Source organism: Otolemur garnettii, unplaced genomic scaffold, assembly GCF_000181295.1.
Source record: "Otolemur garnettii isolate 467f Iridium unplaced genomic scaffold, OtoGar3 scaffold00011, whole genome shotgun sequence".
Lineage (NCBI taxonomy): Eukaryota > Metazoa > Chordata > Mammalia > Primates > Galagidae > Otolemur > Otolemur garnettii.
The window spans coordinates 6,964,657-6,989,335 of NW_003852406.1; the positions used below are offsets into that span (position 1 = coordinate 6,964,657).

General features: G+C 37.9%; 1 protein-coding gene and 1 pseudogene across 2 annotated transcripts in view; both read left to right on the forward strand.

The window, feature by feature from the left end:
- The window catches only part of UNC13C (unc-13 homolog C), a 527,267-nt gene that overhangs the window by 196,136 nt on the left and 306,452 nt on the right, over window positions 1-24,679 (forward strand). Inside the window, 2 exon segments of the mRNA XM_003784369.1 lie at window positions 12,391-12,618; window positions 13,882-14,023. Coding sequence (XP_003784417.1) covers window positions 12,391-12,618; window positions 13,882-14,023 — 370 coding nt within the window.
- LOC100956348 lies at window positions 5,562-6,474 on the forward strand (annotated as a pseudogene). Its single transcript, XR_153074.3, has one exon. The product of XR_153074.3 is annotated as a zinc transporter ZIP9 pseudogene (transcript).

Here is a 24,679-nt window from a genome sequence, read left to right on the forward strand (position 1 = left end):
CATAGTGAGACTCTATCTCAAAAAATAAAGAAAGAAAAGAAATAAGCAGACTAGGGCAGTGACATTTGTAAAATAAAAAAAAAAATTCCAACTGAAAACAAATTGAATTCTTTAGAGCAAAAGGTGATGTAGCTCATAGCTCAGAAATGATTTCATTCTTCCTGTAGTCTTTCAGAGAAGAGAGAGGCCACCCATTCATTAAACATTAGAAAAGCTTTTATAATATAGTCTTGCCTCTTAAACAGTATGTACTATTTCATATGGGTTAAATTAATTATGTAATCCGAAATTTTTATTGAGTTTATTCATTAAAATGCACATATAAATTGGAAGAATCTAAAATGTTCTGTGCCCCAGGGAGGGATATTTCCTTTGACAGTCCTTCTTTACTTTTTCCCTATAATCAACACCCTCACTTTGATCAGAAGACGTTCTCCAAGTATATCTTTAACTTCACAGCTTTCCACAATAACAATCAATAACATTTAAAATTCCCCTTACAGAATCAGTGACGTTTCCTTAAGGAATTTCTCTTTTCCATTGTTTTAAACAAGAAATTTGTGATGGTGATATCGTGTACCAGATACTGTCATGTATGACAACATTGAAGAAATAGGAAGAATAAAAAATTAAAAAATCAGAGTTGAGAGATTCAGCTAATTCAACCCCCTGTAAATAGAAGGTTCTATGATTTTCTCTCTTCTCTGTCTGTTTTTAATGATTATTCAATCTAGGCTTGGATACCTCTAAGGAAAATTTGACACCTTGGTAGTTTAACTCACTATTAGAAAATTTTAGCTTATAAATTAAAATTTAAGCCAAAGTCTGTCTCCTCATAACTTCTGTCCACTAAGCATATCTTACCTCTGGAGAAAATATTTAATAAATTAACTTTTACTATATATGACAGTTTTTCAAACACTTCTAAGTAATGATCTAGTCTTTAGGTTTCTTGAATCCTTGTTATTTTGCAAATTCTTTTATGAATCATCATAGTCTATGAACATACACACAGAGACAAAAAGAGGAGAATAGAAATTCTCTATCTGTGGTCTGAGCAATGACTCACACAAAAAAGAGAGTATGCAAAGTTATTTCAAATTGATTTGAGTGTGGCATTTCATTCCTGTGAAGTCTTGGGTTGGTGACTTGTACACTTCAGTCAAGTGGAATTAGCCTGGGTGATTGTAAAATCTCCCTCGCTGCTACAGTGTCTCCTCAAAGGTTCAGAGATGCATGAAAATGTCCAGTCAGCTCTCCAAAGGGCCTCATCTAAACTCCTTTCTCGCTGATTTTACTTGATGGTAGTTGTTTGATTTTACGGCCTTCCTGGCCCGAGGCTGACAGCTGTAGGCGATAGGTGGGAACAGAGAGGACCAAGGGGAAACAGAAAGAGCATCCTCGGGAAGAGAAAACTGATTTATCCTTTTCCTTCAGTGTCAAGTCAGTGGGAGTAGCCAGAGGCAACCTGCTTTTTTATTTGTTTAATTAGCTAATGTGTGTCCTACCATTTAAAGGGACGTCGCTTTTCTTTCTTTCTTTATTTTTTTAAAGCATTTGGTAGAATAAGAATTGAATTAGAAAAAATGGAAGAGCATGTCATGAACCTGAATGATCTTGATATAACCTTCCAGGAACCTCCCCAGCTCCTCATTGACAGGTTCAAACTAGGAAAAACCGAACCAAAAGTGTGTTAGGTGGGGTGAAGGTCGTGTGCCAGCAGAGATATAATGTAAACAAAAGATTCTAAGTAAAACATTTTCCTTGATTATCTTTACAATGTAGAAAAGGGGCAGGTACAGGCATGGCGTCTATAGCTCAGTGGCTGGGGCACTGGCCACAGGCACCGGAGCTGGTGGGTTCAAATCCAGCTCCGGCCTGCCAAACAACAATGACAACTACAACCAAAAAATAAAAGAAGCCAGGTGTTATGGCAGGTGCCTGTAGTCCCAGCTGGCTGGGAGGCTGAGGCAAAAGAATCATTTGAATCTGGGAGTTTGAGATTACTGTGAGCTGTGATGCCACAGCACTCTACCGAGGGTAACAGAGTAAGACTCTGTCTCAAAAAAAAAAAAAAAAAAAAAAAAAAAAAGAGAGAGAGAGAGACAGGTACAAATATTAAAAAATATACACAATCACAGTATCTTCTTTAAACATCTCCAAAGAAAGAATTCTAGAGTCTTACTGAATAACTATTCTGCCTAATTTTAATTTTTAACTAAAAATTTCAAGTACCTGCATAAGGCCAGAAAGCATTTTGCCAAAAGTTTAGCAAAACAGCAGCTTGTAAGATGTGTTCTTTGGTTCCAAGTGTTTCCCACCGACGTTATGTTAAGCTTATCTGTCCTAAGATAAGCAATTGCAAATTCATAACACTAATGACATCTGGCTCACATACACTTGTTTGCAAATTAGATATCGATTCCCTTTTCTTTGTTGCCCTGTTACCACATTTTACAATTATTCTATTTTTAAGAGAGATATTTGTATATACTGAGCATTTACTGTGGTTGGTTGGAAGCTTTATTCTGGGCTTTCAGAGCTGGAGAGAAAGTAAGCTATGTTTTTCCTGGACTCAACCTTATTTTCTATAACATACAATAGATGAACAGATGTGAGCACATATCTTGGAAACTATTCACGTTCCCTTTCAACAGCAATTATAGAACATATGTTTAAGTAGTGAGTACCCAGAAAGCTAGAAGTAGGATTGTGTTCATCCACTGCTGCCGGGGAGAAACCACGTTCTTTATTTCTGCAGAATTTGGCACACATTTCAGCACAGGAGCTGCTTCATAAATGTTGCTTAAACAATAGACAAAAAGATGAGAACTACAATCAAAGATAGCCCTTAAGTTTCTCAGTATTATCTTACCCCGTAAGCATACACTCCCAAAGGAGCTTCGAGGTGGATTGGGGATTCAATATGCTTCTTTTACTGAGTCCAGAGGATTTAGTGTCTTATCAAAAAGAATCAAGCAACTAGCATAGGCAGGATTAGAACCTAGGTCTCTGAACTCTTAGCCGAGTTATGAAGAAATAAGCAAAGTCAGTCCTAGGTACGGAATGGAAAGTTGATGAATTTTATTTTCAGTGCCTTCTCACCTCCTCACGTGCTACCCTGGCTTGTGGACCTTCCATGCTGCTTCAACCCAGATTCTCAGACCTCCCATTGTGATGACTCCTCAAGATCTACTACCATCCAAGCAGCCAGCCCACTGCTGTACCCTCAGTACTACCACCCTCTCTCAACGTATTATTATACTGAGTTGGCAATGATACTGAAAGGGAAATGATCTGACACATTAAGTAAGAAGGAATCGACAGTTAAATTACTTTCATGCAATGGTCAGTTCCTTAACCCCAAGGAAAAGACTAATCATGAAGCATTTTCAGGTGTTGGGTTCAGCTGCAGAAGAGGGACCAGGAAGATGAGAGGGCCTTATTCAGGGGTGTCCAACCTACGGCCAATGGACAATGTGCAGATTATTTGAGGACTGGTCTGCTTCTCTTGGATATTGCAGAAAGTGTGTATAGATGGACCTTTGCTTGTGCTGGTCAGCTTTCACAAACAAATGTTTGTGTATTTAATAGGTAGCACGAGACAACTCTTATTTTTCCGATGTGTGGCAGAAAGAAAAATGGTTAGACTCGCCTGCCTTACATAATACCACAGAGGTATTTGTGTAATATATGCAATGAAGATCAAGGTGTATTTTTTTTTATATTCTTGAGCATCTTAAAAAAGATCTGAATTCGAATCCTGCTGCTGCTACAATTTTTAAAACCCCTCTGGGCATCTTTTGCCTTATATATGAAATAAGTGAATAATACTTACCAGTGACCTCCAGCTGAAGACTTTGGAATATAGCTGGAGTTTAAATACTTTGTTACCCATCACTGGGAGGAAGAACACACACCAGGACAATCCAGAAAGACAGTCTTAGACAACAGAGGTTAACTCTGGATAACCTGTTGTCTGGAAGGGATAGTCATCCTGTGATTTTGAATTTTTAAAAATCTATTCAGGGTGGCACCTGTGGCTCAAAGGAGTAGGGCTCCGGCCCCATATACCAGAGGTGGTGGGTTCAAACCTGGCCCCAGCAAAAAACTACCAAAAAAAAAAAATCTACTTAGATTAGACTGAAGCCACAGCTTTCCAGTAGTCCCCCATTGCTCATGGCTTTGCTTTCCACGGCTTCTGTTACCTGTGGTCACCTGCAGTTCAAAAACATTAAATAGAAAATTCCAGAAATGGACAATTCGTAAGTTTTAAGTCACATACCATTCTTAGTAGCACAAGGAAATCTCATGACGTCTGGCTCCATCCCATTAGTCACTTAGTAGCCATCTGTTATCGGATCAAGAAATAACCCCATACAGTGTACAGAAAATTTGATATTGTGTGTAGTTTCAGGGATCCACAGAGAGTCCTGAATGTATGCCCTGAAGCTCAAAAGATAGTGCTATCCTTCCTGAAGAAACAGTGGTCACTCCTGTTAGTCAGAAGCCAGAATATTCAGTATTCTGTGGTTTGCACAGTGCTTTGTTTTTGTCTGTGTTGACACAAAATAATGAAGTGGCCTTGCTTGTCTCACTTTGACACTGTCTCAGAGTGACCTTCTCTGAGGCCGGGGCTCTGCCAGATTGCTTCTGTCTGACAGGATAACATGGCCTCGTTGTGAGCACCAGGCCTGCTTCAAACAACGTGATAAACTTCGGGGGTCACCTAAGGTCTCAGATGTCAGGGGCTGTTCAAGAGAAAACAGAAATAAAAAGAAATCTTGCGTTTAAAATGTTTGTGTTTTACATTGCTTATTTTTTTGAAAAGAAAATGAAGAAATCTTTGTAATGAAATACGATAAGAACAAAACATCTTCCTCCTGTGATGTGGAGGAGAGGTGCCACTTGGCGGCCATGGCAGCTGTAGTATCGGTGACTGTGGGTCAAGGCCTGATGGAGAGGATTGTCATGGGCACCACGGGGTGTAGGGCAGAGACAGCTTTGTATCAGCTTTGCTGCAGAACCTCTAGGATCCATCGTGAAAGGCCTGTAGGACTCCCTGTTCCTTCCTAGACTAGGAGGGGAATTTGCTGGGACTGGTGGGCTGGTCCTTGCCCTGGGGGCGTGGATCACCTCTCAGAGACAGGGGTGGGAGAGAATTTATGAGTTCACTTAGGATTTCCTCCTCCTCCTCTGCTGCCTGAGATATCCTGCTGTCCTCATTAAACAATTGAAGAAACTGCTCATTCGCACATTGTCCCCATTGACTTTTCCCATCTCTGTTAACCCACGAGAATCCAGTGACTGGCATTTGAGACCCTGGGGCTGGGACCTGAGATAGCTGAAAGTTTTCTCCGGTGCTCATATCAGCCGGAAGGGGCCGTTCCTAGGTACGTTGGAGAGAAGGGGCCTCGTGAACAAACCTGCTGTGGGGAGGCTGGAAGAATCGGAGAGCCACTTGTTCTCTTGGAACTACCGCACGTGTTTAGAGAATGGAAGCACCTTTTGAAGTCACTGGATATTTGTAGTCTGGTGGTGGGTGAATAAAGGAGGTCAGAATGGATGATTTCATCTCCATTAGTCTGCTGTCTCTGGCTTTGCTGGTGGAATGTTACGTGGCTGGAATCATTCCCTTGGCTTAATTTCTCAGAGGAGCGACTGAAGCTGGTGACTGTCTTGGGTGCTGGCCTTGCCTGTGGAACTGCACTGCCAGTCATTGTGCCTGAAGGAGTACACGCCCTTTATGAGGATATTCTTGAAGGAAAGCATCATCAAGCAAGTGAAACACAGAACGTGACTGCCTCAGACAAAGCGGCAGAAATATCAGCTGTCCATGAACATGAGCACAGCCACAGACACACACACCTGCACCCCTGCATTGGGGTTTCCCTGGTACTGGGCTTCGTGTTCATGTTGCAGATCGGCAGTTCCCACGTGCGTTCTGCTGAGGATCCAGAAGCAGCAAGATGGAGCAGTTCCCAAATCACCCCCACACTGGGGCTGGCTGTCCACGCTGCGGCTGATGGTGTTGCCTTGGGAGCAGCAGCTTCTACTTCACAGACTAGTGTGCAGTTAATTGTGTTTGTGGCAATAATGCTACATAAGGCACCAGCTGCTTTGGGACTGGGTTCCTTCTTAATGCATGCCGGCCTAGAGCGGAATCGAATCAGAAAGCACTTGCTGGTCTTGGTGCTGGCAGCACCAGTTATATCCATGATGACATACTTGGGACTAAGTAAGAGCAGTAAAGAAGCCCTCTCAGGGGTGAATGCCACTGGAGTGGCCATGCTCTTCTCTGCTGGGACATTTCTTTATGTTGTTACAGTACACGTCCTCCCCAAGGTGGGAGGAATGGGGCACAGCCACCAGCCTGACACCACTGGAGGGAGAGGCCTCAGCCGCCTGGAGGAGGCGGCTCTGGTTCTGGGTTGCCTCATCCCACTCATCCTGTCGCTGGGAAACCAGTATTAAAATGTTCAGGTTCCAGCCTCAGTCTGTGGCCGTTTGCCATCCGGTGAGGCTAGCCGGCAGCCTGGATGTGACACTCCTCACTTCTCAGTCTCTTGTCCCGTCTTGCCCATCCCCACCTGCATTCCTGGAGTCCAGAGGGGGCTGAGATTAAAACCTGGAACGATGGAAAAGCTTTTAGAGTAGAAACAATACATTGCAATTAGCTACAGACATTCCATTGTGTTGTCTTTTAAAGGGCCCTTGGCATTATGAGTTTTGATGATGGAATTCGGTTTTAAAGAAAAGTGGAGAACTTCATACTCCCAATGAAATAGTAATTATGAAAATACAGTGTTCTGTAATTAAGTTAAGTCTCTTCAGTTTAGAGGTTCTGCCACTTCCATCCATTGAGGTTTAACGTGGTTCTCACCATGCAGGACTGGTGCTTTAGCGTCTATGCCACATGCCTTGATAGAAGGTCAGAGCGCTCACTGTTAGATGCTAACGGTGATTGCAGTTAATTCAGGATTAGAGTCGGGAGAATGACAGCAGGATGCATTGAAAAGGGATGTCTAGAGAGACTTAAACCGCTCCTTGTGCACAGGCCTGTCTGAATGCAGCATGCACTTCTGTCACATGGAGCCACAGAGGTGGGACTGGCTTCTAAGGAGGTGACTAGTATTCTGTAGCATTTCTTTTCAAGTTCTCCTTTGCAGAATACCTGCCTCCGGCACATTCTTACAGAGGTGCCAAGTTCTACTAGTTTCAAACCTAGGCTTTCCTTCAAGAACAGTCAGATCACAAAAAGCATCTTTGGAAATGAAGGGATGTTAGATTTGAAGTGAATTTGGATAGTTATTGACATCTTGGTGGTGACCTTTTTAAATGTAAGACTACCAGAATCTATGTTGTCTTTTTTTTTTTTTTAAGCATCTCAGCAAGTCAGACTCTGGTTTGGGGAGCTGTGTCTGCCCACACAACCACCTAGAGCAGCAAGGAAAGCGAAGGTGGATCATAAACAGAAGCGCACACCTGTTGACTGAGTAAAATCGTGTCTCTTGTCTCTTCATCTTTCCCGTGCTTTTCTCTTAACTTTCCTCTAGCCCCTTCTCCCTACAATTTGCTGCTTACAGCTGGTGTTAGTATTTGTGTGAGATGAATTCTCATCAGGACAACCATTTCTTGAACTGAGATGATGAAAACGATGATGTCTTTATTCTTTATCCCCTTCAAAGAAGTTCCTTTTATGTCAAATCAGCTTTGTCAAGCCCTTAAAACATCACGTTCTCATGTGTGAGTTGACACAATCACTAATATTCTGTAATTGAGATAGCAAAAGTGTTTAATAAACAAACGTAGTTTTTCCATATTTGCCTCTATATATATATATATATATATTTTTTTTTTTTTTCCTCCTACCACCTCTTCCTTGCTTGCTTCTTTTTTCCTTCCATGAAAATATTTGGAAAATTGAGCACGTTTTTTATTATAAATAACTTGTTCCTTTAAATCATATAGATAGTATTAGACTCCATGATGACTGGGAAACCTCTAGAAAAAGCTGATGAAATATAGTAACATATGAGAGTGCATTCCTGATTTTGTTTTTGTAACACAGACTCTCATTTGGTTACCCTAGGCAGGCTAGAGTGCCAGGGTGTCAGCCTAGCTCACAGCAACCTCAGACTCCTGGGTTCAAGCAATCCTCCTGCTCCAGCCTCCCAAGTAGCTGGGACTATAGGCACCCACCACAATACCCAGCTAATGTTTTCTACTTTTAGTAGATGGGGTCTCATTCTTGCTCAGGCTGTTCTGGAACCCCTGAGCTCAGGTGATCCTCCCACCTCAGCCTCCCAGAGCGCTAGAAGGATTACAGGCGTGAGCTACCACACCAGGCCAATTTTATATATATATTTTAACACAAACGTTTTCATACTTGTTCCAAAAGTTTGCATTTACCAATGTTGGGGTGATTGAATACGGTGTAGTAGAGATGGTATAAACAGAGGAGAAGAAAATGTTTGGGTTTTTTTTGTTTTTGGTGCCAGGTTCCCTGATCATGAAGGTACATCATAGAAGGTAGTGGTTCCTTAGAAGGGGAACCACTTCTCCCAGTTTTGGGATAACTGTTGAGAAAAATAAGAAAGGGAAGAAACAGAGTGAAGGAGAATATAGCAGTCATTATAGAATAGATAACCTGGAGGAGAATCACTCATACTGGAAATTGCCATCCAAAGTTCGTAAAACTACGAATTTCACATAAAATTTAGATCTTTTGAGTAATAAATAAAAATGAAAGAAAAACAAAGGGTTCTGATTAGTTGATTATCCTATTAAATTACCTAGAAGGGGACGGGTTAGCCCTGTCTGGAGATAAGTTTGCCTCCGCATAAGGTTGGATCCTCTTGCCATTTTGTTGTTCATAATTGTATTGCCTGATCTGTCAGTTAAGAGTTTTGAAAAGTAATAATGATGCATTCCATTTGGAAAATGTATTATACTTGACAGAGTGCTTTCGTGGTACATCATCTGTTTGATCTCATCTGCTGTTGATCTTTGATTGGCATGTGCTGTATTTCAATGAAGTTACTAGACTTTCTACTTCACTCTTTGAAGGAAGACTCATATAAATCTCATATAAATGCAAATTGAAAGTTATCTCTGATGACTGTGAGATAAAAAGAATAAGGCCGAAAGAAAATAATAAACCCAAAAAGGCTGGAAATTCCTGACAAATTGCAACTATTTAAGAAACAGGCAGTTAGAAAAATCATATGTGGATTAAAGAATAGGGCACAGGAAAGTACTTGTATGTCAGTGACAAAAATTCACTATGAATGGGTCTCTGTATTTCTGAGCTAAACAGTCTCACTTGAGTAATTTTTCCTTCAAACTGAAAATGTAAAAGTAAACATTTTAAAAGCTACATATTTTCTCTAGAAATAATGGATAAAAGTTTCCGTTAAGTCTCTATCGGGCGGCACCTGTAGCTCAGTGAGTAGGGCACCGGCCCCATATACCAACGGTGGTGGGTCTGAACCTGGCCAGGGCTAAACTGCAACAAAACAAACAGCCGGACATTGTGGCGGGCACCTGTAGTCCCAGCTACTCAGGAGGCTGAGGCATGAGAATTGCCTAAGCCCAGAAGCTGGAGGTTGCTGTGAGCTGTGACACCAAAGCACTCTACTGAGGGCAGCAAGGTGAGATTCTGTCTCTAAACAAAAAAAGTGATACTCTGTCTAAAAACAAAACAAAAACATAAGTAAGTCTCTGTCATCTTGCTCTCCCCAGTCTGGCAACTTCAGTTAATGGGTGAGTCTGTTGTCTGTACATGTTATAATAGAATAGATAGTCTATACCAACATCAAGAATGTAGGTAAATTTCAAAGCTAATTATCAAGCTTTCCTAATTATTTTTTTAAAGGATTCAAGACAGTAATTAAAGAAAGAGATATTCCAGCCTGAGCAAGAGTGAGATCCCGTCTCTACTAAAAATATAAAAACTAACTGGGTGTTGTGGTGGACTACTATGGTTCCCACAATTGAGGAGGCTGGGGCAAGAGGATAGCTTAAGCCCAAGAGTGTGAGGATGCTGTGAGCTAGGACACCACAGCACTCTACCCAGGGAGATAGAGACTCCATTTCCAAAAAATGAAAACCATTAAAAAAAGGATAGCAATTTGACTCCTTTGAATGAAAACTCTTTTAACCTTCTAGCTTCGGGTAAGGTAACTATTGCCTGAGTAAACATTTATTGTGTGGGTGACAGTGGGGATCTTCCTGAATGTAGGAAAACGATTCAAAATATGTTTAACTCTACAGGCCTTTAGCACTTCTTCCTAGAGTTTTTCAGGCACTGATAGGAACAATAATTGTATCTACTTAAAAATTTGGGAAATAACATTTTAATGACACTTCTAACCCTTTGGACGTCCTGTGTTTGACTATCTCAAACCAAACTTTTGAGGCAGTTTGAATATTACAAGGAACACTTTGTATCTACCACTGTTTTTTCCATTTATTAAATAGTCAATACTTGAAGTAAAATATGCCCATTGGGTCATTGCAGCTATTTAGTCCAGCCTAAGCTAATTTGCTGTGTAAGAATTAATGCACTGTGTAATGAAGCCATTGTTGATAAATTACAAACATACTTAATTGCTTAAGGGTTCAAAATTTACAAATGAGTGGCTATTCTAGGGCATGTTCAAACAGATGAGTAGGGCATTGACAATGTCCTTTTAAATCAGCATAAATGAAATTCATTCATTTTTTGTATTCCTTTTTTAAAATATGGCTTCGGGGGTTAAAATTAATAGGTAGTCTACTGTCTACTATTAGAATATTCACCCCTTTGAGCTTGCTTTATTGATACCCTACCTATGATGAATATAGGCAGTCCCTGGAGTTACACACATCCCAGTGATGTATGACTCACACTTACACATGGAAGCTATTACAGGTAATAGGTAAATGTATATTTTCCCAGCTTACCTACAAATTCAGCTTAAGAACAAATCTACAGAATCTGTCTCATTCATAACCCAGAGACTGCTGTACATATTTTCCACTTTAGAAAACAAATGTTATACCTACAAATACATGATTATTTATACAAAATCACTACTATCAAATTATATGAATTTATCATAAGGAAAGTTAATAGTTGACCTTTTCTCTTTTGTCTTAGCTTCTATACTGAAATTGGACTCAACATTCACAAACTTAGATTCAAACGTTATGGAGGTTATCCTTTGTGGTAGGAATTGTGCAAGTAAATTATTTAATCTCAAAATGTTTTATGTGACATTAGTATGACTTTTTCAGAAATACCATATTTCAGAAAAGATAGAATATTAGGTAATTCTTATAGTCATATAGGTGAAAAGTGGAGCAGTTACTAGCTATGAACACAGGTCTTTTGATTCTTTTCAAATCTCAATTGCTTCTGTGCTCAAAATTACCTGATTTGAGCAGTGCCATTTTCTGCAAACATTGGTACGTGGGCTTTTTTTGGTTTTTCACTTCAAATTCACTAGGAATTCAGAACAATAAAGTCCTGGTATCCTGTTAACTTGTGTAGTATTGGTCAACCCAAAAGCCACACACAGCAATGAAAATATCTGACTTGTACTTCAAGGCGGAAGACCCAAGAATAGGATTTTAGAAATCCTTCACTGACAGGATTTGCTTTACAAACAAAAATACCCAGAAAATTGAGATCAGTCCTGAAAAACAACCTAGAAATCAAAAAAATATTGAGTGAGGAAAAGTGAGAATTAGATCTTATCAAATTATAGATATAGGAGAGAAAGTGAGTTCAAGTTTGTGGTCATAAGTTACTTTATAGTCATCTATCCCAGAGGCTCCCAAATATTTTTCAGTTTTATTCCAAGTAAAATCTTACACTGTATCTTAATATTTAGCAAAGCGCAGTGACATTTATGGGAAAAAATTTAAAATATGTAATCATGACACATTTCATCAACAATAATAATTAGGCCTATCAGATAGATACAAGTGTTTGAATTATTGATTTCCAAGTGACATTTGCCATTTAAATCCAATTTTGTTTTGGATACTCAATGAGTAAATGTGTTTGGTATATAACACATTTGATTGTGTGAATTCCTCTTATTGTATTTGAATTTTTCTTGGAAGTTCAATTCAAGATTTTGCACAACCTTGGACTTAGTTCAGTAATAGAAGGGAATTGGGAGTCTTGGAGGTCAATTTACCTGCCAATAACACAAAGAAGTGCTAGTTGCTCTGAATCTTAGTGACTTACCCTCCTGATGTTTTCCCCACAGGCAGCCCTGACTCTGCAGAATGAAAGCATTCGTTCATTCATTCTCCTAATCCTGCTTCTCTTTCTTCTTTGGCCGTCAAAAAATAACTGCATGTCCGTTCACATCACCATTGATTTTTCCATTACAGGAGCTGCAGAAAAGAGTTCTAAACACGGTGCTGAAGACAAGACTCAGACCATTATTACAGCCATGAAAGAAAGAATGAAGATCAGGGAGAAAAATAGGCCAGAGGTATTTGAAGTAATTCAGGAAATGTTTCAGATTTCTAAAGAAGATTTTGTGCAATACACAAAGGCAGCCAAACAGAGTGTACTGGACGGGACGTCGAAGTGGTCAGCAAAAATAACCATTACAGGTAAAAATAAGTCTTCTTTAAAGTGTTATTCTACCTGGAGACTTTGCTGTGTCTTAAAGTCACTGCTAATAACTATTATAGGTAAAATTAATAGAATTATTTTCTATCTTGTTAATATTGATAGATCTAGATGATATTTCCAATATCTAAAATATATGCTGGATAAATGAAGTCATTTTAATCTGTGTTGTTTTAAACAGAGGCTCTTTCACGGGAAAAACTTTCTGATTTTGAGTATATTCACCAAAATTCTGCAGTTTATAAGAGATTAGGTTTGTTGCTGCCTGCCACTGATAAATTACAAGAGTAGTTAATAATCTCGTCCGTCAGTTTTTTAAAATGAGAAGAATATCATTCTTTTACTCCTCGTTCACTATCCCTTATCCATTTGATCCTTGAGTCAAGGAAACTTGAGTTTAGTGATGTGTAGTAATTTGAACTTCTGAAATTGCTTGTGATATTAACAGCAAGTGACTGTGTATCATGTTTATATTCATTAAGTTTCTTATTTTACGCATTTTGGATTTACAAGGTAAATAAAGATGCTTCTTTTTATTGAGTAGAGTTGATTAATATAGACAGTGAACATGAAAATAAATACATCAGTTTGGATCTTAGACCTTTGGATTATGTTGGGTAACTTTTTGTTTATTGTATATATTCCTCCTCATTCCTTTATACATGTATACAATAATGTCTATGAGTTTGTAGCTACTATTATATATATATACAGTGTTTGTGTGTATATATAGCTACTGTTTATTAGAGGCAAAAACAAATATTGGTTCAAGGAAGACTGTAGTGTTCAGTGTATTTATTCTTTCGTTAAATACTTTTTAAAAGTCCTGCTGATCATTAAGAATTAAAGCAGGCTCAGCGCCTGTAGCTCAGTGGCTGGGGCGCTGGCTACATATACCAGGGCTGGCGGGTTTGAACCCAACCTGGGCCTGCCAGGCAACAATGACAACTGCAACAAGAAAATAACCAGGCGTTGTGGCAGGCACCTGTAATCCCAGCTACTTGGGAGGCTGAGGCAAGAGAATCACTTAAACCCAAGAGTTTGAGGTTGCTGTGAGCTGTGATGCCACAGCACTCTACTGAGGGTGACATAGTGAGATTCTGTCTCAAAATAAAATAAAATAAAATAAAATTTATAAAAAAGAATGAAAGCAATGAGATGTATCTGCAAATCCAGGGAAGAAATGATAGAAAATATTTTCTTCATTATTATTATATTAAAATGTTTATTTTGATTTATTTCAGTGGTTTCTGCACAAGGCTTACAGGCAAAGGACAAAACAGGGTCTAGTGATCCATACGTTACAGTTCAAGTTGGAAAGAACAAAAGAAGGACTAAAACCATTTTTGGAAACTTGAATCCAGTATGGGATGAGAAGTTTTATTTGTGAGTATATAATGTGAAATATGTAAATATATAATGTGAACTATGTAAATAGTTAAATGCTCCCTTAATAATCTTAATTATTTTCATGAGATTAAAATTACTTATGAGATTATTAATAATATATTATTTTTTTTTCATTTTTGGATGCAAGTGAATAAGAATATTCAAAGCCCAAAGATGTGGTGCAACTGGGGGGAATTTGTAGGAGGTAAAAAAATGGTTCCTAACATGGTCTATGACTTGGGATGACCCAACATAGTGAGAAATGTATAGGCTTGATTCAGCAATATAATTACATCTGGAGATTTGTAACGAAAGATAATGGAAAGACTTTGAGTATCATCTGGTCCATCACTTGGGTTAGAGCCACACTTGCACTAGCCTAAACTGGAGAGGTGGTTGATGACAACTTTTATAACCTCTCATTTTTTAGAAAGGCATTTATTTTTAAACCTCTTCTTTCTTTCACCAAAGAACAATAAATCTTTTCTTGTTAAGGTTTTCTTTTTTTCTTTTCTACTACTCTTCTCAGAGAGACAAAGGGGAAAAAAAGGACTTTCAATTACCATTTGGTGGAAATGAAAAACCCTAAGTGAACTTAAAGTCAGTCCTTTTTCTTTAGTCTCTTTGCAAATAGTGTAAATGTCAATCTCATTAACATGTTAAGTAAGTAAACCCAGAACATCCAGCTTATTTGAGAATGGGATCAATAGTGTATAAATAGAGTTTCTTGCATATATGGGCTGATAAAAGAAGTATTAATAAAATAGGTTTGGGACATCAGTTGGGACCATGTAACAGGGGACTATAACATGAGTTAAGGCATTGGGATGGCATCTCCCTTCCACCATATGGGAGAGACTAGAAGTCAGTTGGTAGTCACAAATATACATTCCTCCTGGGGTCAAGCAAATGAATAAAGCAAGGTAAGGGCAAGCAAGGGAAGGGATGGAGACCACAGCAAACGGGGAAACAAGTGACTCTCAGAAGAGGAACAGCTTCCTTTGCTGGGCAATCATCAAGACACAATGCAGCTGGGGCTTCCAGGTTCTCAGGAGAAGCTGGAAATGAGAGAGTTTAAAGACAGCTTTATTGAAATATAATGATCATAACTTAAAATCTACATTCTTACACTTTATAGTTCCCTCTATGAAATCCTCACCATTGAGTAAAGAACACATCCTCAATCCCCCAACAGGTCTTAACGTCCCCATTGAAAATCGTTCCTCCTGACTTTTCCCCCTGCCAAGGCTATCACTGATGTGCTTCTGATACTGGAGAATACTTTTCATTTTTCATTTTCTGGAATTTTATGTAAATAGAATCATGTAGTAGGTTCTCTTCTTTTGTTCTCTCCTTTCCATTTATCACACATAATTGTTCTGAGCTCATCTAAGTTATAGAGTATATCAAGAGTTTATTTCTTTTTATTTCGGGGTAGCATTCCATTATGTTACTATATCACAGGTTTTTTTTTTGTTTTTTCTTTTTAATTTTATTAAATCATTTATGGGGTAAAATGTGCTGATTTTATATACAATTTGGAAGGCTTACATCAAAGTGGTTAACATAGCCTTCACCTCACTTACTTAATTATTGCGTTAAGACATTTATACTTTACACTTAATAGATTTGACATGTACCCTTGCAATATACACCATAGGTGTGGTCCCACGGATTACCTCCCCTCCACCCAACCTCCCACCCCACTGGGCTGTAGTTATCTTTCTATATCACAGTTTTTTAATGTGTTCCCTTCTTGATGGATATTTGGATTGTTTCCAGTTTGAGTCACTGAAAACAAAGCGACCTATACAGGGTATTCATAAAGTTTGTGTGCAACTGAAAAGCACACAACTTCATAGACACCCTGTATATTAAATGAGTGGTTCATATTGAAAGTAACATTCACATGAGAAGCAGAGTTTATATATAGATGTGTATATGAGCATATTCTTTTCTCTTGAATAAATGCCTAGAAGTAGAATAACCAGGTCATATATTAGGAGAATGTTTAATACTTAAGATTTGTTGCCCGAGTGGTTGTACCATTTTATATTTCTACCACAATCTATGGGAATGCCAGGTCAAGCACATATTTCCAATACAGATGGTTCCCAACTTCACAGTGGTTTGATGTTATGAGTTTTTGACTTTAAGATGGGTATGAAGAGATACAACCCCATTGTAAACTGAGGGGTCATTACACCTCATAATGGGGTTGGGGTTAATAGCAAATGCCTGTCACTTTTGTACCATCATAAGTTGAAAAATTGTGAAGTCCATCCATCATAAGTTGGGGACCATCTGCCATGCTGCTGGTGTTAAGTGCATTTTTGACTTACATATTTTCACTGTATAATGGTTTTATCAGGATGTAACCCCATTGTAATTTGGGGAGCATCTGTACATGGTAAGGCCAGCCTTTTAAATTTTAGCCATCTAATTAGTATGTGGTAGTGGTTGTATTTTGTATTCCCTAATGACTATAATTTTGAGTATCTTATATGTGCTTATGTGCTAACCATGTATCTACTTTGGTTAAGCATCTGTTCCACTATTTCACCCATCTGTATTATTTATATATTTTATATTTGTATAAATTTTGTGGCTTTAGGTTTTATATTTAGTTCTATAATACATTCTGTGATTTTTTTATTATGGCGTAAGCTATTGACCCACATACTTTTTTGCATATTAATATATAATTGTTTCTGTGACATTTTTTAAAAGAACTATTTTTTCTCTACTAAATTGCTTTTGTACCATGAAGAGATTTAGTTCTCCACATATGCGTGGCTGTATTTCTAGAATGCTCATTCTGTTCTGTTGATCTATTTATCTGTGTTCTAATACCACATTGTCCTAGTTACTGGAGCTTAATGATGAGTCTTAAAATAAGGTAGAACCTGTTTTCTTTAATTTTAAGAGTTATTTTGAGTCTTTTAGGACCTATCAATTATTTTCACATTAATTTTAGAATCAGTTTATTACTTATTACAAAACAAAAACCTAACGATACCTGATAGAATTTTGATTGGTTCCTATCACTGGCTAAGATTTCTAGTATGATGTGAAATGGGAGTCATAAGAGCAGACATCGTAGCCTTGTTCTCAATTGTAAGTATAAAACATTCCTTTCTTAACTTACTATGATATTAGCTGTAGCTTTATTGTAGATGCCATTTATTCAGTGAAGAAAGCTGTCTTCTACTCCTAGTATGCTGAGAGTTTTAGTTGGAAAAGGATTTTAGATTCTGTGGCATTCTTTTTCTGTTTCTATTGAGATGATCATATGATTTTGATTATCATTTTAAAATAAATTTACTCTAGTGATAGTGCTCCACTGTCTTTGCATTTGCATTGTTTCCTCATTTTTGGTAAGTTTGTCGTCCTCATTTTTGTTCCTCTGTATAAAACCTGTCTCCCCTTCCCCCCATCTGCTGTTAAGATTTTATTTTCTACTTATTTGACAGTTTGATTATGATTTGACACGGTGTAGTTTTCTCACTGTTTCTGGCACACAGTTTTCTTTCAAATTTGGAAAATTTTGGATACTATTCCTTCAATAGCCATATGCCCTCTGCCCCCTTAAAATAAATTTGAAGATTCTACTTGTAAATACATTAGGCTTCTAAAGTTATCCGATAGCTCCCTGATGATCTGTTTTATTTTCTTAATTTCTTTTTTTTCCCTCTTTCTCTTTTTTCTCTGTGTTCCACTTTGGATTATTTCTATTGCTATGTGTTTAAATTCACTAATCTTTTCTTCTATCATATCTAATTTGCCAAAATCCAAGCCACTGTATTTTTCATATTAGATATCTTATTTTCCATATCAAGAAATTCAAATTAGGCCTTTGCATTTTCCCTTTCTCTACTTATTTGAACTGTCATTCAAAAGCCCATCAGGGTGGCTAAATAGTAGAAAGGAGAGCTTTATTGGTGATATCAGTTTGCAAAGTAGGAAGAGACAGTCTTCAGCATGCATTGAAGATACTCTGTCTTCAGTGACAGAGGGAAAGGGAAGATTGGTTGTTATACCTCACAAGGTCTCTATGACATAAGGGAGTCACATATATTCAGCAGGTTTAGAGGAAAAAGCTATAAAAATTTATGAAGGAGCATTTCTAAGCATGTATATAACATACACCCTGTGTTCACTTTGAGGCAGGGTGTTAGCATTAAAATTAGGTGGAATTTAGCCCTTTACATCAAAAAGTGAAGTAGAAGACAAAAAAAGAGTTTATGCTCGGTCTCTATAAGACGACTGAAACTGGCTTGAGGTCTACAGTTGCTTATCAGGAAAGAATATTTATAAGACCAATCTTCTATCCAATCAGAGTTGTCATGGTCTGGGTTGTAAATCAGAGTTAGGAAGAGTCTGACAATTTGCTTGATAGTTTCTACTGTGAGGGGGTTTAGCATGAGTGTGATTTCTTTTAGGTTTAGAAATTTAAGAAGTTCTCTGTCAGATGATCCCTAAACTCTCCACATGGAGGTAACTTTTGTTTTTTCAATCTTAAGGCTCATCTTAGTTGATAAAAGGGTGTCTATTTTGGTCACTCAGATCACAAAGCACTTGCTATATTGCAATACTTATAGTAACTGTTTTGATATCCTTGACTCTGAATTCTAACATTGGTGTCATTCTTGGTCAGGTGTCTTTGATAGATTTTATCTCCATTACACATCAGATTTTTCTGTTCTTTTGTATACCTGGTAATTTCAGATTGAATTCAAGAAATTGCAAATATTATTTTGTTGCTTGGATATTTTCACATCCTGTAAATATTCTTTAAGTTTCATTCTGGACATAGTTAAATTACATGAAAAAACATTTTTGGTTCTTTGGATCTTGCTTTTAAAGTCTGTTAAATGAGAATGAAATATCACACCTATAATCCTAGCTCTCTGGGAAGCTGAGGTGGATGGCTTGCCTGAGCTCAGGAGATTGAGACCAGCCTAAGGTGGAGCGAGACCCCCATCTCTAAAACTAGCTGGGCATTGTGGTGGGTGATTGTAATGGAGGTAGAGGCTAGAGGATTGCTTGTTTGAGGTTGCTACAAGGTATGAGTAGATGCCACGGCACTCTACTGAGGGTGACAGAGTGAGACTCTGCCTCAAAAAAAGAAAAAAAGAGAGAAAAGAAAATGAAATAGTGCTCAGTTTCAGGCTCATTATTCTCTACCACAGATGCAAGACTCTTCAGTGTAGTCTTCCTACTCACTTGTGAATTATGAGGTTTTCTAATCTGCCCAGTGGAAATTAGCATGATCTAGAGCCCTGGGTGAGTGCTAGACACTATACATTTAAATATTTTAATGGTGCTTGACCTGGCTTTGAGTAGTTTTCATACATGCATGCACTTACATTACTCAACTGATTTCTCAAGAGGAACCCTCTACAGATTGGGGATGTCTTCCTTATGTTCAGCTCTTTTCTTTTGATGTGACCTCCAGCTACCTTGGTCTTTCTATACTTTCATCTCTATCTGTGACCTCCAATTACCTTCATCTTTCTATATTTTCATCTCTATCTTTCCAACTCAGAGGGTCTAATACACTCTGTGTGCCCCTTCCTTGTACAATATTCAGGAAACTCCCTCAAGGCAGTAAGCTGCAGTGATCGTGGGGATAGTTGCTCCTCACTGGCAGATCTCTTTCCATTGAAACCCAGTGTTGGATATATTGTGTTCAGTTTTTGTTTTTTTCATGTTTAGGATATATCTAGTCCTCATGACTTCCTCTTAACTGGAATAGAAACTCTGGAAATCTGAAATGAATTGATAAGCAAAAATAAAATAAAACCATCTGAGAGATAACAAAAGGCATGTCAAACAAAATACAACTTGATCCACAGGTTGCCAGTTGCAATCTGTGAAATTAAACAGAAATATTTATGGTAGTGTTTCAACCCTACAAAGTGTCCCCCTCAAGAAGTAAGCTCAGTAATGATTGGTGCCTGCATGTGAGAACACTACCCAAGAGCAGCCAAAGGGGGACTAGATGGGACAGTGTCCAGTGGTCATCATAACAGGAACAGTGCTTATTCCCACCAGCCTCACTAGGAAGCATCATGGTTCATGGGGCAAATACACAGAAGTGTACATGGGAATGGACCATTACAATATTAACTACCATTTTTTTCTATTGGCAGTTTTCATATAATTTTCTATGCCAAAGGCTCTTGTTTTCCTTTTGATAGGTAGTACCATCTGTACTGGCAGTAACAATATATGTATTTTTCAAACAAATTTTTTTTTTTAATTGGGGTTGGGTTTGAACCTACCACCTCTGGCATATGGGGCCAGTGCCCTACTCCTTTGAGCCACAGGTGCTCCCCCCAAATAATTATTTTTTAAAAAAAGAAGAAATTCAAATTTAAATCGCTTATACTCTGCTATGCATGAAATTTATATAGTTTATACTTTTTCAAAATATTTTCCACTTTACTGAGAAAATATTTATAAACTTTAAGGGAAGTTAAACTCAGAATTATTTTCTATTTGTCTCCTTTGAGATTATTAGAAATAAATGACAAATGTTTTAACATTAATTCTTTGTCAGCAGTTTCCTAAACTCTGAGATTATATTCTTATTACAGAAATATTACTCTGAAGCTACCTAGGCATGTTTCATTTTATCATGAAAATGGCATGAGAATTGCAAAGTTATCTTTCCTTTATAAGAGGTTCTCTATGCCAGAAAGAATGAATGAGTTTATCATGAATTTATGTGAAGATTTTGAAAAATACATACGTGTCAGAAATGAACTCATCCATGCTCCCCCCTCCTTTGACAGTTCTCCCCCATGAAATGAATTATAAAGATGTAGCCTGACATTCTGAAAATAGGGGGGTTTATTAATTCGTGATCTTTAGTTTTGCTAATGCGAAAAATTGAGATAATAATACATACTTCACAGAACCACTGTATTTTTTAAGACAGTGTTAAATTGTGGCACTTATTAACTATTAAAAATAGTAGTTACATTCTTATTATTAATATTAATAACATGATCATATCCTTTGCACTGAGCTCCAGGACTGCACAGCAAACATGGCAGTAATATTTTCACATCAAAAATGTTCCAACCTGAATAGTGAGACCAAGACAAGACCAATGAACAGGTTGTTATATTAAAAAGAAAAAGAAGAAAGAACGGCTAAAAGAGGATTCAGAGCACTGACATTGGGAAAAGGATCTGAGGGATGTTTTGTCCACCTTCCTCATGTTACTAATGAAAAAAATCAAAGCTTGGATGAGTTACAGTAGAGAGCAGACACTACAAAGCAGCCCCCTGCTGTGAAGCCACAAATAAGATACAAGTAGAAATTAGAAAGTGCGATTTTTTCCTTCATCCAAACTCTCCACTTGAAAAAGTACCATTGACCGAAACAAGGCAAGCATAAAGCCAGGAAAATGAAAATGCAATTGAAATGATTTTCCAACTTTGGAATTTGTTTTGAAAGCTTAATTGTTCCCCCATTAATGGCACTTTGATGCCTTCCAGAGATTGTAATGCTAATTAATTTCAATTTTAATTTTATCTCTCTTAAGTAGGTTAAAATAGGAAGCTTGAGATTTTAACCTTCAGAAGACTGTGGTTGTCCTCTGACTCTGGAATGGGGCATCTGGAGAATGTTTGCAAAGAACAGAAGCGTGACTAATCAGGCCCTTGCAGAAATTGGGTTCGGAGAGGTTGTAAATAAAAGTCTATTTTTTAGGATATCACATGAAGATTAATTAAGATAACATATATCAAAGTGCTTTGAGAAAGATAAAGTATCATATAACTCCGAGGTGTTCCTTATCTTTGTTCTTTGATCCTAGGTTGTGTAGTTGAGCGTTTCATGATTAATCATGACATTTGATTTTGCTTTCCTTTCCTAGGCTACAGTTGATGAAATGTTTTATGCTAATTATAAACCATTACCTTAGGAGGAAAAGAAGTAAGTCTCTTCCAGTGGGTTTAAACAGTGAAAATCACTGCATAGTCTGCCAATTTGAATATATAATTTGAAAGTTGGCTTGCATTTTCCGTAGTTGTTGATACTATGTTTTCTGAGGAGTCTATACTTGATGACTTATTGATTTATTTGTTAACTTCTGAAATAAAAATAAAATGTTTATGACTTCCTGCTAGAGGTATGTCTTAAAGGTGATGGCAGGCATGTGTTGTCCAAACTATTTTTAATTGATATTAACATTGGAGTAAAGAATAATGTTAACAAAAGAACGTCTAGTCAACACAATGCCTGTGATAGGAGTGCAAATGTGCCCACATTCACTGTACTATTTAATAGGCATGGGGATGGTACTTAGATAACTGGACAACCAGTTCTGTCTGCTTTGTGGGATAGGTGCCATGGAAAGCATTGACTTAAAGAGTGATTCCATGTTATACCAAAAAGCTGTTTAACCTACAAGATTATAAAACTGAGTTCCAGAATTGTTCTGTGTCTAATATCCTTCCTTCTTAATCTCCAAAAAAAATTCCTAATCTCAGTTTCACCATGGGTAAGTGTTACAAATTATTCACACCTTGATGGGCAGTGGGACACTAGAACACCATAAACTCATAATCCTGCTGTTTAGAGACAGGACTGTCTTTGCCTTTTGATGTGTGTCACCCATGGTGTTCAGCTACCCAGATGTCCTTGGGTCCACAGCTCTTCACCATGCCATGTGCCATTAATCTTAAACAAAGCTCTAAAGGACATAGATTGTTTAATATTAAAATTAAATAAAATATTTCATAGCATAGCAGACTAATATTTTAAGATGCTTGCCTGTATGTCACCAAGGATTTGATTTATTGCCTAGATTACTTGCACAGTCTTTTCCTGGGCTACATGGGAAGAGGACATTTCTTTAGTTACAGTGATGGTGTCAGCATCTGCAAGTCATTTGTCATGGAAGATGCTTCCACAATTGTATCAAGCAAGAAGGAGTTTAGTCACACTTCATGGGATTAGAGTTTTTGTTTGACTAGTCATTGTGTGCATGCTGACCGACCCTAGCAGTAGGAAGCTATGGTAACAAAGTCTGGCCTTTCTGTTACTGAATGAGATTGAGCCATGACCCTTACACACAACAGAGCCAAGAGGCTTTTTACTTTATCACAGCTTCACACCAAAACCTAAGGGTTTTATAACAAGGGGAGGAAGGAGTTGTGAAAGAGGTCTGGGCTGAATTATATAAAATATGAACTTAGGGTCACCAGAGAAAATTGATTAAACCATAAAATATAATATTAGATTAGGATGTGTCCTTAGAGATAGCACTGTGATGATACTCTATAGGCAGAGATGCAGGATGCCATGAACTTTCCTTGGTTTTAAATTGAGAACCAAGAGAATTAAAAAAAAAGAAATCTTCGAATACTGAAAGAATAGTTATATTACAAACAGCAATTCTTGGGGCAAGGGGGACTGTTCTGTAAGAATCCTCTTGGTCAGAAGAAAAAGAACTTTCCAGACATAACTAGTCCTTAGAAAAGAGAATGGGGGGGGGGATGTTATTATAGGGAAACAGAAAGCCCTTTCAGGAACCTAGAAAGCCAAACAATAAGAAAGCCCAAAGTGGGGAGGGCAGAAACGATTATATTCTTCTCTTTAGTTTTCTCTGAGAATTTGACACCTGTATCCGTTTTTCTATCTCTCTGCCTATTCATTTTTTTCTCTCTCTCTCTCCCTTTCTTTCTCCCCCTTTCCTCCCTGCCACTGTCCTTTGTGTAGCAGGCTGATTCTTCACTGTTATTCAGTATCTCTTCACATCATTAGCTTCCACACTGTACATAACAGCCTTGGCTCTAAGACATTTGTCTCCCAGCACTCACGGTTTGCTATCAGAAGCCTCTTTGGGTATTTCACCAATTAGTCCAGTTCATCTTTGCAAAACAAACCCTAGAAGTCATGGGTTATTGTTTTGCCAATGATTAGAACATCTTAATGTTATCAATTGTATGTTTTATGTATTGAGGGGAGAGGTAGGCAGTCCTAGTGGTCTGTTGGCCACTCAATTGTGGATTGAAGTAATTTCCCCTAAGTGTAATAGATCTAGTAAGAGCTCTACAATCAACCTGACCCACAAGTATTTTCAAAACCCCAAGACTATAAAGGCAGTCATCTTCTATTTTGTTCATTTCTTTGTTGCTTGATGTACCCTAGGTGTGAACCAACTGTTTAAAAAGAAGGAAAAAAAAAGTTCGATAGGCTAGTACAATTCCTGGCCAAACTGTTATGCTGTAGATCTCTACTGATTCAGACTCATACAAGACAAAATCCAGCTTTCTAGGCAATGTGTTTTTCCAGTACCAGCTCCAAAACGCTTTAGAGGAATAATTCATTAAAGATATGTTTTTGTAAGGCATTCTCCTAATGCCACAAATACTGAGATAAATTAAAAGACAAATTATTATTCCCCCCAGAAATTTCATTACAATTGGCGTGGAGATGGTGCTAAGGCTAATAATAGTATCAGCCTTGGATAGCGACCCCTAGGAAGCTGGGGAAGAAGTAGATGTTTCTGCTTGGTGCTGCCATCAAGGCTGGACTTGACAATAGAATAGCTATTTGACTCTAAATAAAGGGTGTCTAAAGCAAAGTAATATTTGAAGGCTGGGAAAAAGAGGTTCTAGATGGTTAAACAAC